General features: G+C 38.2%; 1 protein-coding gene across 1 annotated transcript in view; it reads right to left on the reverse strand.

The window, feature by feature from the left end:
- The window catches only part of CWF19L1 (CWF19 like cell cycle control factor 1), a 34,255-nt gene that overhangs the window by 6,001 nt on the left and 10,245 nt on the right, over positions 1–18,009 (reverse strand). The window contains 6 exon segments of the mRNA XM_043597250.1: positions 2,950–2,979; positions 2,981–3,030; positions 3,793–3,907; positions 6,780–6,920; positions 8,517–8,601; positions 16,528–16,646. Coding sequence (XP_043453185.1) covers positions 2,950–2,979; positions 2,981–3,030; positions 3,793–3,907; positions 6,780–6,920; positions 8,517–8,601; positions 16,528–16,646 — 540 coding nt within the window.

Raw genomic sequence — 18,009 nt, forward strand, 5'->3', positions numbered from 1 at the left:
CAATGCGGGTGAATGTACTAGAGCTTTAGAAAAAGCAATCTGACATTTCCTTTTAGTGCTGTGAGTTCAAAGTTAAGACTGAAGGAAGGAATAATTTATTATTAACACTGAGAAAATCTAATAGAAGGGCAGAAGAGGTATCAGAAACAAACTAAAGCATGATCATCCTTGATTTACTTGGCATAGAGGACCAAGCACATCTACAAACTTAATCTTCCAGATGACTAAGATTCATTGAAACTTCATTCAGTGCTCATTTTCTTCATTTTTACAACTATTTTTGATTGTATGCTTTAAAAGGTGACTCTTGAAGCCTGAGTCTTCAAGCCTTTTCTTTATGTCAAAGGGTCACTACCATAAACATCAGTTTTCATATTGTTAACAACCAGGTTTCTAGTCCAGACTAAAAAGCACCCCTCGCCCCAATGCGGTACCTCCCAGGTCTTGTGAACAATTTCATATTTGCCCAATCTCCTCCTCCTCTCAATTTCTCTCCTTTTGTTCTGTACTTGAATTATCTCTAAAAATGTGTAAATAAGACCTGAATAAATGTTTCTCCCGTAAGTAAAATACATCAATTATTTTGGACTCTTAGCAGTGCTTCCCTCATTTTACTAGTTTGTGGTCATGGGCCATTAGCACAGTTCCATGTATATCCCTTGAGGAAGGCATAGCAAAGACAGAGAAAGCCAAGACAAAAATGTAGTGAGAGGAGATCAAGAGGAATGGTTGCAGGGAGGAGATTCTAAATCCTCTGCCGGATACCCAAAGGTCCCAGAGGTTCCCAAGAAGTTTCTACTAGACAAAGAGCAATGTAAGAGCAATGAAGTGCAGACTTGAATACTGGGCAGGCTCTAGGCTAAAATTTTCATATGGCCTCCTACTTGGGGTGCTGGGCTGGGCCACAAATAAGACCTGAGATATTTTTTGCCTCTCCAGCTTCAGGCCTAGACGAAAAGGAAAAAGGTTTCCTTGATCATCCCCTATGCACATACCCTAGGCTAGATAACCCTGGGCAATTAAAAGGTGAATGGAAAGGAAGGATCAATTTTCCCTGAGGCCTACAGCAGCCCTGAGCTAAGTCACCTATTCCAAATCTCTCTTCCCCTGTGTGCCATTTTGAACTATTGAAGCTTCCCAAACAGAAGGCAGTCCAAAGCCTGCCTACCTTACAAGTTGTATGGGCGAGAAGAATGGCATGAACTAATCCAAAGAGGAAAACAAGGGCCAAGAGAGATAATCCATAAAGGGCATTCCTGTAAAACCAAAAACTTTTCAAGTTTGCTTTTCTTCCCACTGAAGAGTTCATCCACAGACTCCATGACCCAATTAGGTCACAGGCCTTGACCCCATTAGGGCTCCCCCTAGAGACAGGGGAGTGTGCCGATAATCGAGACAAAAATTTAAACGTAGAAGACTGGGACTCTTCAGTCTGAAACTATAAAGGCAGACAGAGATGTGACTAAAGAAGTAAAGAATGATGAAATCGAGACTCTGGTCAGTCTGTAGGAGGCCACGATAAAGGGCCCACAGATAGGATAAGTTGAGGAAATGGTCACCCTCAGAAACCAAAATTAGAATAAATCAATGAAAAAGAGATGAAAGTCTCTATTTTGCAGAAGCACTACACACTAAGAAATGGTCTGTAAATATTGCCATCAAAGACCACAAGAAACAGCCAATTCCTGTTTCAGGTGACTAGGGTGTAACTGTAACCCTAAGAACTAAGCTTTCTTCATTCTAAGTGAATGAAGAAAAACGATAAGGGTCTACACAGATCCCAGGAAAATGGGTCAAAAACCAGTATTATTCAACATCTAAACAAGTCCTGCCCAAGGAAAAGTATCTGGGGAAGTCTAAGATAGGACCACTTTACAGTAAGACACACATAATTCATCAGAGTTTCCATAGCCTGAATAAAATCATCCTCAAGATCATCCAGTTATTTGATTCAGTGCTTACCAAGCAACCCTGTAATTATTATCCTGGGTTCCCAGTTACCCACACTAACAATGTGGATATGGGTATTCTTCTCTTAGGAAGCTATATCCTCTATTACAAGGCAAAACTGAGAATTTATCACTAGTCTTTTATGTAATTATTTAGTATGAATCAGTAAGAAAGTCAAGAAGTATACGAAACCATCGCCCTAGGAGATACACCTATTTGTCAGAAAGGGAGGTAGGGAGGGGGCAATCTTGTGAAACTGGCACTACAAAACCACAGGAGAATTACTATAATCAAAAACACATACAATAACTAATATTGGAAATGTGGAAAAACAGGAACCCTCATACATACATACACATACACTGCTGGTGGGGATATAAGATGTTACAGCCATTTTGCAAAATAGTTCAGCAGTTTCATAAAAAAATTAAACATAAATTTACCAGCAATTCCATTCCTAGTTATCTATCCAAAAGAAATGAAAATATACGTCCAAAGGTACGCATGCGAATGTTCATAGCAGCATTATTCCTAATAGCTATAAAGTGGAAACAACCCCAAGCCCATCAACTGATAAATATATAGAATGGAACACTATTTGACAATAAAAAGGAATGAAGTACTGATACATGCTACAACATGGATAAGCCTCAAGAATATCTGCTGAACATAAAGAGCCAGACACAAAGACCACATATTATATGATTCCATTTATATGAAGTGTCCAGAAAAGGCAAACCTATGGAGACAGAAAGTAGATTAGTGGTTGCCTGGGGCTGAGGATAGGAATGGGGGATTAACTGTAAACGGGCATGAGTGAAGGACATATTCTAAAACTGTATTATATGATGGTTGCACAACTTGGTAAGCTTACTAAAAATTGGTGAATTATTAAAGTGGGTAAATTTTATGATATATAAATTTTAACTTTATTAAGTTAATAAAAAACAAACAAATAAGGATGTCCTTCTCTGTAAAAGGTCCGAGGAAGTAACTCACATGTGTGCCAATGTTGACCACCAAGTGCTTTTTCCACTTCAGGGCTGGCAAGGCAAAACCAGCAAGGTCCTGGAGGCTGAGCTTCATATGGAAGAAAGCACATGTTACTATGGTGCAAGCACTCCAACATTTAATCACCCTGTAGAACTCAGCCTTGTCTGACCTCTATACCTTGCAAAGATTCATATACAGCACTGCCATAAAGAGCTGGTCCTGCTGTGCTTCTACTGTGACCCCCGCGATCCCAGCACTTTTATCAATGAAACTAACCTGTATTTATTAGAAAAGCTCTGAATTTGCAATCAATTCACAGGTGGATAACCACAAGTGGATGACCACATACTGACCAAAGTAGCATTTAACTGGCAACAGGCTGCAATGACAGACCACTGAACTGGATGTCAGGAGTCCCAATTCTAGCCCCAACTATGCCACTGGCTCGCCACATGACTCTGGGTAATAAGTTTACTCCAACAAGGTCAGCTTCTTCAACTTTGAAACAAGGGGTGGAGAAAGAGGGTATCAAAGAAATAACCTTAAATTCCTTTTTTGCCAGTTTGATTATTCTATTATTTTATGAACCTCGTGGGTTTTGTAGGCTCTTTACCTCATATGTTTTATAGACATCCAGGGAAGGGAAGGAACTTTCCCCATAGTTCTTTCAAGAACAGCTCAGACATTCTCAAAATCAGGCCATCTTTGTAGTATTTTATTTTTGGTCTTAATGACCCATTGTACAGTTTTCCTCTGCCAGAAGAAGCTCTCTTAGCAATGCCATGTCCCACACAAGATCTGAAATAAGTCACTGCTCACACAGGAGACTTCAGGAACCAAGATACTTACGAGGTTTGCGAGGTTGCTTTGGGTGAGGAGAAGACTTGCTATCTCTGCCTGTAGATGAACGCTTCCTTCCCTGCTTTTCATTTAAATCAAAGAAAAACTGACAGGCTGATTCTTCCTGAAATGGCCAAAGGCAGAAGAGTAAATGTTATTAAACTAATCTATAGACAAGGAGTCAACCATTCACATACAAGGGAACATTCTTGCCATGTCATATCTATCTTGCCTCCTGGCCCTTTCTACCTACTCTAGATAAGAAAAATATCTTCCTGATCCTGATGCCTGGACTCTCAGTCATACTTCTCAACACATACCCAAAATAGCACCAAATCCATCTTTTTGTAAAAGCAAGGTAAAATGCAAGTTATAGAGCAATTCTTGCCTAAAACAGAGCAATACAAAGCCCTCCAAATGCCTTTTCCTCTCTCTTAGTAGCGTGTTGGTGTAGCCCTACAATCTCACAAGTCAATCAAGTCAAACTGAGCTTTAATTAAAAAGATGAGGAGGCTGTCAAAGAGGTGAAAAATCTACACACTGAAAACTATAGAAAGCTTATGAAAGAAGTTGAAGACACAAAAAAATGGAAAAAGATTCCATGCTCCTGGATAGGAAGAACAAATATTGTTCAAAAGTCAATACTACCCAAAGCAATCTACATATTCAAAGCAATCCCTATCAAAATAACACCAGCATTCTTCACAGAGATAGAACAAACAACCCTAAAATTTGTATGGAACCAGAAAAGATCCCGAATAGCCAAAGCAATCTTGAAAAAGAAAACCAAACCAGGAGGCATCGCAATCCCGGACTTCAAGCTGTATTACAAAGCTGTAATCATCAAGACAGTATGATACTGGCAAAAGAACAGATACTCAGATCAAAGGAACAGAATAGAGAATCCAGAAATGGACCCACAAACGTACAGCCAACTAATTTTGACAAAGCAGGAAAGAATATCCAATGGAATAAAGACTGTCTCTTCAGCAAGTGGTGCTGGGAAAACTGGAGAGCAACATGCAGAAAAATGAACCTCGACCCCTTTCTTACACTATACACAAAAATAAACTCAAAGTGGATAAAAGACCTAAATGTAAGACAGGAAGCCATCAAAATCCTCGAGGAGAAATCAGGCAAAAACCTCTTTGACCTTGGCCGCAGCAACTTCTGACTCAACACGTCTCTGGAGGCAAGGGAAACAAAAGCAGATATGAGCTATTGGGACCTCATCAAAATAAAAAGCTTCTGCACAGCAAAGGAAACAATCAGCAAAACTAAAAGGCAACCAACGGAATGGGAGAAGATATTTGCAAACAACATATCAGATAAAGAGTCAGTATCCAAAATCTATAAAACTTATCAAACTCAACACACAAAAAACAAATAATATAGTGAAGAAATGGGCAAAAGACATGACTAGACACTTCTCCAAAGAAGACATCCAGGTAGCCAACTGACATATGAAAAAATGCTCAACATCACTCATCATCAGGGAAACACAAATCAAAACCACCATGAGATAACCCCTTACACCTGTCAAAATGGCTAACATTAACAACTCAGGCAACAAGAGATGTTGGTGAGGATGCAGAGAAAGAGATCTCTTTTGCACTGCTGGTGAGAGTGCAAACTGGTGCAGTCACTCTGGAAAACAAATGGAAGTTCCTCAAAAGAAATTAAAAATAGAACTACCCTACGACCCAGCAATTACCCTACTAGGTATTTATTCAAGGGATACAGATGTGCTAGTTTGAAGGGGCAAATGCACCCCAATGTTTATAGCAGCACTATCAACAACAGCCAAAGTATGGAAAGAGCCAAAATGTCCATCAATGGATGAATAGATAAAGAAGACGTGGTATAGATACACAATAGAATATTACTCGGCAATCAAAAAGAATGAAATCTTGCCATTTGCAACTACGTGGAAGGAACTAGAGGGTATTATGCTAAGTGAAATTAGTCAGTCAGAGAAAGACAAATATATGATTTCACTCATATGAGGACTTTAAGATACAAAACAGATGAACATAAGGGAAGGGAAGCAAAAATAATATAAAACCAGGAAGGGGGACAAAAACAGAAGAGACTCATAAATATGGAGAACAAACAGAGGGTTACTGGAGGGGTTGTGGGAGGGCGATGGGCTAAATGGGTAAGGGGCATTAAGGAATCGGAATTATTGTTGCACTATATGCTAACTAACTTGGATGTAAATTTAAAAAAACAAATTAAATAAAAATTTAAAAAAAGAAGATGAGGAGGTTGTTCAAAAAGAAAAAGGTCTGGGACGCCTGGGTGGCTCAGTCGGTTGAGCATCTGGCTTCAGGTCAGGTCATGATCTCACATTTCATGGGTTCAAGCCCCATGTCAGACTCTGCTGACAGCTCAGAGCCTGGAGTCTGCTTCGGATTCTGTGCCTCCTTCTCTCTCTCTGCCCCTCCCCTGCTTACACGCTCTGTCTCTCAGAAGTAAATAAATGTTTAAAAAAAAAAAAAAGAAAAGAAAAAGGTCTAAGAAAGTGGACAATGCATACTAGTCAGGGAACTTGACACTCCTTGCTTTAATGCGGGAAAAATTAATTTCAGAAAAGTCTGCTATTAGGAAATTTCTTCAGAGTGAGTCCTATTTACCAGCTAGCACTTGTTATAAAATCACAAATTACATTGCTTCCAAGCTGTTGGATCCTTGCCTGAAAAGTTAAAGTCTCAACTTTGACAAAGAAAGACTCAACATTTGCAATGCTAACACCCGAGCCAAGTTTAGACAAGGACGTAAAATATGAAACTGTTAACCCCAAGCTACAATAAAAAACACTGCACTTACGTGAAATCTACTAAGCCTTTCTAAACACCATCATAATTTCCCAAGGAAAAAAAAAGATTTAGATTCTAGGGATTAAACTGGTCTTATGAGCTAAACTATAACCAGGAAAAGCACGTATGTAATAGGCAGTCCTGCCCGGAAAATACCACCTCTCAATCAGAACATACCTCTGGGGCAGGAATTGGCTTTCCCATGGATGCTTCCTTCCCAGATCTTCTGTAAGGGTTTTCAGTAACATCAGGAGGCTGTTTTACCAGTTCTGCTGCATCCATTAGTTTCATGGGAACAATACTGAATGCATAAAGATACTGTGGAGGAAAAAACAAACAAACATAAGATTAGGGAAAATAACATTTATCCAAATGTAACCAACCTAATTTATTCACAGAAGCTTCAGAAACTGAGTAAAAGTAAAAGAACAGCAACTGGCCTGTTTATGGCTCAGAGAATACACAATAAATCAAATGTCAATTTAGTGATCTCCGTAGAAGCTAACCAAGGGCTGATGAAGAAACAAATCAAAGCCCTAGTCCTTACAAAAATCAGCTTTTACACAAAACTACAAGGCTCAGGTGGGACTTGTTCCATAACCCTTGCAGACACTCTGCTTCTGTCTCTGATTCCTTTATCTTTGTGTACTTTTTGTTAACAGAATTGTGGCACTGCCATTCTTTTTTCCTGATGAAAATTAAATTAGACACCTTGATGTTTTCCTCTGATATTATACAATTTCTGCTGCATATGCTGATGGGTTTTCTTAGGGACTAATAGCAAAGAAGTAAATATTCATACAGGTATCTAGACACTCACGCTAATGGCACAGATACTGAAATCTTTAGATGAGACAGGAATAGATATTTAACCTCAGCACTGCCCATGGAAATGCAACTAATTAACAATGACACACCATCTTTCATCCATCACATTGGTAAAAGTGTTAATAAAAATCTGACACTACTCCGTGAGTATACTGTTGGTGAGGGTATAAACTGGAACAAAATTTTGAGATGAATTTAATAATGCTTGCCAAATTTAAAAATGTCCCTACTTTTTGACTATAGTCAAAAGACTTTGAATTGCTTAGGGCCGAGGCTAACGTGGCCCTGAGAATAAAGCAATAGTAAAATATCGCTATCATAAAAATAGTGAAAATACTGTGAGTGCTACAATAAAAAAAAAAATCACAAATCTAAACTTACTAAGAACACGTTGGGCTTAAAAGTTTAAGAAACTACGGGAAAAAAAATATGTCCTTGCTTATCTTTTCTGTGCATGTGGTTTATGACACGTTACAGAATAATCTTCACATTATTTATCTGGCTATTCTTCCCTTGCCTGATTGTTCTGATTTTAGCTGTCTCAATCTACAATATCCTGCTTTTGACCCTAGAGAATCAGAAATGCTCACAGGGAAGTGAGAAAAATAACATACTTTTCTGGTATATTCTCTTTCATTCACCTGCACTGTTTTCCAGTACAAAGATAGATTCCAGGTATCACTAAGATTTTCCAAAGCCAAGGAGCGGTTAGGTAAATCCTATAAAGCCTTCTATTATTTCTGCTAAATGAAGTTGCTAAAAGAAACAAAGCAAGAGTACCATCTGAGGGCAAACTCATGAATACTTACAAAGACAACTACATGGATATGGGAAGAAAGGAACTTCATTCATTTGAAATTTTGCCTTTGTTCCACCGGGCCTATTTTCCCAAACCCTTCTCTAAAATCTCCTACAAAGGACCCAAGGAAACCTGACTTTTTATTATCACATCTTTAGAAAGGAGTCACTAAAGTGCTGGAACCTTGCAATTGGGGAGAAGAAAGATCTGAATGCTAAACTGGCAAGAAAAACATTTATCAGGCAGACAATGAATATTAACCTACCATCAAATACTCAAATCTTTACCTTTTTCTTTTCGGGATTTCCAACACTTGCCAAAGCTATGAACCTGGTGGCATGCTGTGCGGTTTCCTGCAGAACGATGTGGTTTCTATAATATATTTGACAGATAACAGATTAGCAACAAACTTTACTTCTGACTTACAGTTATGAAATATGTACACTCCATAGGACCACAAGAGAGCACAGATTGTAAGTCTATCACCACCAATAACATAATCTCAGAGGTTACCTATAAATCTAGTAAGATACTCACCCCTACTTCACAGGGCTATTGTTAGAAAAAAAATGAGATCATATATCTGAAAAGCACAAAAACTCCAATATTTGGTTTTAAAAGAGTTGTAAGATTGGCAAAATGTTGATAATTGCTTATATTGGGTAATGGGTATAGGAGGGTTCATTATACTATTTTTTTAGTATAATAAAAGTCTATAATAATAAAAACAGGATGAAATGAGTTTTAAGAAGAAAAATATGCTTCAATAGTAATTTATAGTATGATTTCATTTTTCTAGAAAAAATACAAAAATACAGGAGTGTCTATACTTTACAGAAAAAAAAAGTAACTGAATACACCAAAACACTTCTTCGAGCTTTTCTATGTTTTACAAGTATCCTACATTAAGCAACTTTTAAAATTAAAAGAAAAATGTTATGGGTTATATACATTTTTTATTTTTAGCAAGTTGACCATTACATACAGATAGCAACCCTTAGAGCTCTTTCCTTATGCTACCAAAATTTCCTGAATCATCACAAAATATAATTGTATTTAAAAAATCTAGCATAGTACCATTTTTTATAAGCAAATACACAAATATATGTTTTATATTCACATCACTGGAAAGGAAATAAGCCAAAACACAGTTTGTCTGCTATAACCTGTTTCTTTAAAGAAAGGAAGTACATTCATAATTGGTATAAGGTGAAAGTCATGCTGCTTCATATGCAACTTTTTCCAACTTTTAAAATGACTGAAACAAGTTTAGCCACAATGAAATAGAAGCTTTTTTTTTTTTTTTTAATTTTTTTTTCAACGTTTATTTTTGGGACAGAGAGAGACAGAGCATGAACAGGGGAGGGGCAGAGAGAGAGGGAGACACAGAATCGGAAACAGGCTCCAGGCTCTGAACCATCAGCCCAGAGCCCGACGCGGGGCTCGAACTCACGGACCGCGAGATCGTGACCTGGCTGAAGTCGGACACTTAACCGACTGTGCCACCCAGGCGCCCCGAAATAGAAGCTTTAATAATACATCAAGACATTAAGGAAAAACAGCTGAATGTCCTGCACAAGTGTCTTTCTTTAGAGCAAGCAGTGACTAGGGCAGTGGCCTCAAGAACTGCTAGTACTTCCCACTGTTAGACTATCCAGGTGTGGTAGGCAAAACAATAGCCGCCCAAAGATGTCCACGTCCTAATCCCTATAACCTGTGAGTGGTAGCTTACATGGCAAAGAAGAGCTAAGGTGATAGATGGAATCAATCAGTTGCTAATCAACTAACCTTAAGATAGGGAGATGATTCTGAACTACCTCGGCAAACCCTACATAACCACAAGGCTCCTTAAAAGTGGAAGAGGAGCTATGTGGATCCTGAGAAACTTAACAGGAGAAACTCCCATGGGGGAGGGGAAGGGGGAAAAAAAAAAAGAGATTAGAGTGGGAGAGAGCCAAAGCATAAGAGACTCTTAAAAACTGAGAACAAACTGAGGGCTGATGGGGGGTGCGAAGGAGGGGAGGGTGGGTGATGGGTATTGAGGAGGGTACCTGTTGGGATGAGCACTGGGTGTTGTATGGAAACCAATTTGACAATAAATTAAAAAAAAAAAAAAAAAAGTGGAAGAGGAGGGGCGCCTGAGTGGCTCAGTTGGTTGAGCTTCCGACTTTGCTCAGGTCATGATCTCGCGTTTGTGGGTTTGAGCCCCGTGTCGGGCTTTGTGCTGACAGCTCAGAGCCTGGAGCCTGCTTCAGATTCTGTGTCTCCCTCTCTCTGCCCCTCCTCTGCTCACGCTCTGTCTCTCTCTCTCAATAATAAATAAACATTAAAAAATTTAAAAAAAAAAAAGTGGAAGAGGAAAACACAGGCCTACCTCAAGAAGCAAGAAAAATCTCAAATACACAACCTAAACTTACAACTAAAGGAGCTAGAAAAAGAAGAACAAACAAAACCCCAAACCAGTAGAAGAAAGGGAATAACAAAAATTAGAGAAGAAATAAACAAAATAGAAACTAAAAAACCAGTGAAACAGATCAATGAAACCAGGAGCTGGTTCTTTGAAAAGATCAAAAAAATTGATAAACCTTTAGCCAGACTCATCAAAAAAAAAAAAAGGACTCAAACAAAATCAAAAATGAAAGAAGAAAAATAACCAACACCACAGAAATACAAAGGATTATCAGAGAATATTATGAAAAATTATATACCAACAAACTGGATAACCAAAAAAATGCATAAATTCCTAGAAACATATAGCCTCCCAAAACTGAATCAAGAAGAAATAGAAAATTTGAATAGATTGATTACCAGCAATGAAATTGAATCAATAATCAAAAAACTCCCAACAAACGAAACATCCAGGACCAGATGGCTTCACAGATGAATTCTATCAAACATTAAAGAAGAGTTAATACCTATTCTTGTCAAACTATTTCAAAAAAAAGGTTCCAAATTCATTCTATGAGGCCAGCATTACCCTGATACCAAAACCAGATATAGATACTACAAAAAAAGAAAACTACAGGGCAATACCTCTGATGAACACAGATGCAAAATTTCTCAACAAAATTACCAGCAAATCGAATCCAACAACACATTAAAAAATAATTCACCATTATCAAGTGGGATTTATTCCTCCCATGCAAGGACGGTTCAAAATTTGCAAATCAATCAGTGTGATACATCGTATCAACAAGAGAAAAGACAAAAACCACTGGATCACTTCAATGGATGCAGAAAAAGCATTTGACAAAGTACAACATCCATTCATGATAAAAAAAAAAAAAAAACCCTCAATAATAAAGTAGCGTTAGAGGAAACATACCTCAACATAATAAAAGTCATATATCAAAAACCCACAGCAAGCATCATACTCAATGGGGAAAACTGACAGCTTTTACCCTAAGGTCAGGAACATGAGAGGGATGTCCACTCTCGCCACTTTTATTCAACATAGAACTGGAAGTGCTAGCCACAGCAATCAGACTACCAAAAAGAAATAAAAGGCATCCAAATAGGAAAGGAAGAAGTAAAACTTTCACTATAGCAGATGACATGATACTATATATAGAAAACCCTAAAGACTCCACGAAAAAACTACTAGAACTGATAAATGAATTCAGTAAAGTCACAGGATATTACATCAATATACAGAAATCTGTTGCATTTCTATACACTAATAATGAAGTAGAAATTAAGAAAGAAAAATTAAGAAAAAAATCCCATTTATAACTGCACCAATTATAAAATACCTAAGAATAAAGTTAACCAAGGAGGTGAAAGACCGGTACTCTGAAAACTATAAAACACTGATCAAAGAAATTGAAGACAACACAAACAAATGGAAAGATATTCCATGCTCATGGATTCGGAGGACAAATACTATTAGAATGTCCCTACTACCAAAAGCAATCTACAGATTTAATGTAATCCCAATCAAATGCCAACAGTATTTTTCACAGAACTAGAATAAAAATCCTAAAATTGGTATGGAACCACAACTGACCCCGAACAGCCAAAGCATTCTTGAAAAAAAAGAAGAAAAATGGAGGTATCACAATCCCAGATTTCAAAATATACTACAAAACTGTATTAATCAAAACAGGATGGTACTGGCACAAAAACAGACACACGGATCAACAGAACAGAATAGGGAGCCCAGAAACAAACCCACGATTATATATTCAATCAATTAATTTTTGACAAACGGTATTGGGAAAAGTGGACAGCCATATGCAAAAAGAATGAAGCTGGACCATGTCCTTACACCATACACAAAAATAAACTCACAATGGATTACAGACATAAACATGAGACCTGAAACGATACAAATCATAGAAGAGAACATAGGCAGTCATTTCTCTGACACTGGCTATAGCAACATTTTTCTAGGTATGTCTCCTGAGGCAAAGGAAACAAAAGCAAACAAACTATTGGGACTACATCAAAATACAAAGCTTCTGCACAGCAAAGGAAACAATCAACAAAACAAAAAGACAACCTACTAAATGGGAGAAGATATTTGCAAATGACTTATCTGATAAAATATATAAAAAGGTTACACAACTCAACACCAAAAACACAATCCAATTTAAAACAGACATTTCTCCGTATGAACACACATTTCCCCAAAGAAGACGTACAGATGGCCAACAGACACATGTAAAGATGCTCAACATCACTCATCATCAGGGAAAGGCAAATCAAAACCACAACGAGTTCTTTATACCTGCATACGAGTACCTTATACCTGTCAGAATGGCTAAAATCAAAAACACAAGAAAAAAGCATTGGCAAGGATGTAGAGAAAAAGGAATCCTCATGCACTGCTGGTGGGAATGCAAGCTGGTGCAGCCACTGTGGAAAACAGTATAACAGTTCCTCAAAAAATGTGAAGTCGATTTATTACATGATCTAGTAATTCCCCTAATGGATATTTACCCAAAGAATACAAAAATACTAATTCAAAAAGATATATGCACTTCTTCGTTTATTGTAGCATTACTGACAATAGCCAAAATATGGAAGCAACCCAGTGTCCATTGATTAATTAATGAATAAAGAAGATGTGGTATATATATACAATGGAATATCACTCAACCATTAAAAAAATGAAATCTTGCCATTTGCAACAACATGGATGGAGCTAGAGTGTATTATGCTAATTGAATAAGCCAGAGAAGACAATACCAAATGATTTCACCCATGTTGCAATTTAGGAAACAAAACAAACGAACAAAGAAAAAAAAAAGAGAGACAAAAACCAGACTCTTAAATACAGAGAACTGATAGTTACAAAGAAGTAGGTGGGGAGATGGGTAAAACAGGTGAAGGGGATTAAGAGTACACTTATTGCAATGAGCACTGAATAATGTATAGAGATGCTGAATCATATTGTACACTGAAACTAACATAACACTGTATGTTAATTACGCTAGGATTTTTTACAAAGAGTAGATGAGGGAAGAGGAAAAGTCAGAGGGACTACAGAAGGTTAAGAGTGACAACATTCAACCACAGTTACTGGCTTTAAGATGGAGTAAGGGGGCCATGAGCCATGGAACACAGATGATCTCTACAAGCTTAAGAAGGGAAAAAACCATTCTCCTGTAGAGCCTCCAGAAATGAACATAACCTGGCCAACACTTTGAGTTTAGCCCAGTGAAACCTGGGTCAAACATCTGACCTACAGAACTGTAAGATGATAAACTATATTGTTTTAAGCTACAAAGTGTGTGACACTTTTTTTTTTTTAATTTTTTTTTTCAACGTTTATTTATTTTTGGGACAGAGAGAGACAGAGCATGAACGGGGGAGGGGCAGAGAGAGAGGGAGACACAGAATTGGAAACAGGCTCCAGGCTCTGAGCCATCAGCCCAGAGCCCAACGCGGGGCTCAAACTCACGGACCGCGAGATCGTGACCTGGCTGAAGTCGGAGGCTTAACCGACTGCGCCACCCAGGCACCCCAAAAGTGTGTGACAATTTTTACAACAGCAATAGAAAACTAATACTACAGGGAAACTGCAAGTACCCCTAAAAAGCTGTGAAGATGCTTCCCTCATTTATTTTAAAATAATAATGACTAATGAAGGTTGCTACCTCTGAATGGTGTTTTAATGATGATAAACTGTTCCTCAAGGGAAGCAAAACACTCACAATAACACCCACAACACAGGAATGCAAAGCATGGACTGACTGTAATACCAGGTGCAAATGTTAGTGGAAATTTACCTATGTTACTATTTGTATCGTGCTGGTTATGGGGTTTTGTTATTGCTCTGGTTGAAAACTTGTACAGGCTTGTCTTTTTTTTTTTTTTAACAGCTTTATTAAGATCTAATTCAAATACTATATAATTCAGCCATCTAAAGTATATAATTCAATAGTTTTTAGCATATTTACAGAGCTGTGCAACCATCACCACAATCTAATTTTAGAACGCTTTTATCACCAGTAAAAGAAACCCTGTACCTATTAGCAGTCACTCCCATTTCCCTCCAACCAGCCCCTGGCAAACACAACTCTACTTTCTATCTCTATGTATTTGCCTACTCTGGACATTTTATAATAAGTGGAATCATATAATATGCGGTCTTCTGTGTGTATGGCTTCTTTGATTTAGCATAGTGTTTTCAAGGTTCACCCATGTAGCCTATCAGTATTCCATTCCTTTTTCTTGAATAACATTCCAAAGTATGGATGTATCACTTTTTCTTTACTCATTCATCACATGATGGATATTTGGGTTGTTTCCACTTTCTGACTATTATGAATAAAGCTGTTATGATCATTTGTGTACAAATTATTGCATGGGCTAGTGTTTTTATTTCACTTGGAACAAGAGTGGAATTCCTGGGTCAGACAGTAACTCTATATTTAAATCTTTTGAAGAACTGCCAACAGTTTGGCAAAGCGCCTGCACCAGCAATGACACCAGCAACGCATCAGGGTTCAGATGCTTCCACATCCTCGCTAACACTTATTACTTGCCTTTTTGCTTGTAGCCATCTTAGGGGATGTTAAGTGGTATCTCACTGTGGTCTGGATTTGGATTACCCTAATCGATAATGACAAGAGCATCTTTCATGTGCCTATTGGCCACTGGTATGTTTTTCGGGGAAATGTGTATTCAGATTCTTAAAAGTTGGATAGGTTAAAAAAAAAAACAGTTGGATAGGTTTTGAAAGGCTTGATAACCTCTGTTTTTAGTGCATGATTTCAGAAAACAATAGGCTTTTCTATATGGCGATATAACAGAAAAGGCTGTATTATTTATGATTATATCTTAGGCTTTGAGATTATAGGGAAAGGATAGGTTATTTTTTTCTTTATGACAGAGAGAGAATGTGCACATGTGTGTGTGGGGGGGGAGAGGCAGAGAGAGAGGGAGAGAATCCCAAGCAGGCTCTGAGCTGTCAGTGAGGAGCCCAATGTGGGGCTTGATCCCACAAACCTCAAGATCATGACCGGAGCCGAAATCAAGAGTCAGACGCCTAACCAACTGAGCCACCCAGTCGTCCCAGGAAAAAAGTTTTTATAAATTATTTTAGAAATTATCCATGCTCTTTACCAGTGAAGATAATCCAGAGCTAACTTAATTCTATCCGTTAGAAAACACTGGTTTATGGTCTCTGTAAGACATGCTTTAAAAACTCCACTTCCAGGGGCCCCTGGGTGGCTCAGTTGGGTTAAGCATCAGACTTCTGGCTTCAGCTCAGATCATGATTTCACAGTTGGTGAGACTGAGTCTTGCATTGGGCTCTGCACTGACAGTACGAAGCCTGCTTGGGATTCTCTCTTTCTCCCTCTCTCTCTGCCCCTCCCCCTCTCTCACACACACTCTTCTCTCTCTCAAAATAAACATTAAAAAAAAAAAAAACCCACCTCCAAACTCAAACTATGAAAAAGCAAAAAACAAACTGATACAAATTCTTGATTCTTAAACTGAAATACTGCTGACATGCTTATGCTGAGAAATGAGTTTTCAAGACTGTACAAGGAGTACCGGTTTGACCTAATGTGCTGTGCTACATAAAGCAGTGATGATTAATACTATGATAACAGTATTATTACTTCAGACGCTCAAACTGTTAAGGGGCTGTATACAGTCCAATCCCTTGTATTTCTAATTAGGAAACAAACTCAGAAAAGCTGAGTAATTTGAGAGCCACTCACTTCGGTGCCTGAGTAACCAAAAGGAACGAAGATGTTACATGGCTAAAACGAACAAGAGAAGTTCCCATAGAAGATCCAAGGCAAATTCTTCAAAAAGCCAAAATAATGAAATGCTACTCACCGATAGGGAAGTCTCTCATAATAGGTCTTTTCCAAAGCAGCAAAATGGTATCTTGGTTTCAAGTCTGTGGCAAGACCGGAGATCAAAGCAGAGCCACATTTTTTGGTATCCACTTCTCCCTAGGAAAAAGAAACTCAGTTATCATAACAGACCTAGGAGTTATCAAGAAATGCAAAGAAATAGGACAATTTAAATGTCTTTGAAATTTTTATGTCGATACAAATGTAGGCAGTAGGATTTGGAGAGTAATAGCCACAACTTGTGGCAATCAGAGAAACCTCAAACACAGAAGAGGAAGCAGGCTATTGTTAAGTGCAGAGAGGACAACTGCAGGAAGCAGGGGTTAAAAGGTAAGGTGAGCCCTCCATACTAATACCCAAAACAGGGTTTATTCTAATCTTTTTGGAAAGCAAGCTCTCTCTCTGGAGCCCACAGACTATGCTTCTATAATCTGCGTTGTTACACATCCATAGTTCTGACAATGCAGACATTCAGAGTCAATGCAAAAAAATAAAAATTAAAAGCTAGCTTCCAGGGTCCTTAGGATCCACAGAACATCTGGAATGGAATATTCAATGACCTCATGACATAAGCATGCAATCCTTTATTTTGCTTCAGTCAAGAAAGGTGTGGTTTGTGGAAGGCACAACCACACCCTGGTCAAAGTTTGTAACATAAAGTTCATCAAAAATATCAACTTTATTCCCCAAACATCCCTAGCTTTCATTAACAACAAATTATGTGATGTCTCATTCATATTACTCTTGAACTTAAGAGAAGGTATTAGCTGCAAATAAAGAAATTACCAAAATTAGTTTTCTACTAAGTAAAGCAAGAAATTCCTTTTTCTTATGCTCACTTCCTTCAAGTTTCTGCTGAAGTGCAGGGAATCAGCCTCGAGGTTAGTCGTAGTATCTCAGAGACTGATAAACTGTATTGTTTTCTCCCCTATAAAGATCATATGTAGTCTTTTATAAACTTTAATCAAATCCTTTGGTTAGCACCCCCAAAATGAAGGGGCCTCATTTTTCCCATCCTTCCTCACAGAGTATTATACGTGTCTTCCTCCCTTCCACCGGCAACTTAGTCCTCCTCCTATCTTCCCTAGCTTTGCCGTACCTTCTCACTGCAACCAGCACTGCCCCTTGAATTCTAGATGAAAACAGCCATGGATTGATGGCAGGGGAAGACAGCACCGTCCCTTTTCCTTTCAACACCCCACCCCTGACAAGGCCTGGTATCTTGTTGGCTATTTTGGTCCAGACACATCGTGAAGTTGGCAGAGAGTGGTCTACAAGATCTTTTCCTGGATCATTACCGATAACTCTGCATCTACTAATTGATACTTGTCTCTAAATGCATTCTTAGGTTTCCCTTCACTGAAACTCAGCTGATGCTTTCTGCCCTCATATACAACCTTTCAAGATCTTCCTTAGGCTTATTTCCACCAATGTGATGGTGGTCACTCCCCAATCTGATACA

Source organism: Prionailurus bengalensis, chromosome D2 (assembly GCF_016509475.1).
Source record: "Prionailurus bengalensis isolate Pbe53 chromosome D2, Fcat_Pben_1.1_paternal_pri, whole genome shotgun sequence".
In the NCBI taxonomy this organism is placed as follows: Eukaryota; Metazoa; Chordata; class Mammalia; order Carnivora; family Felidae; genus Prionailurus; species Prionailurus bengalensis.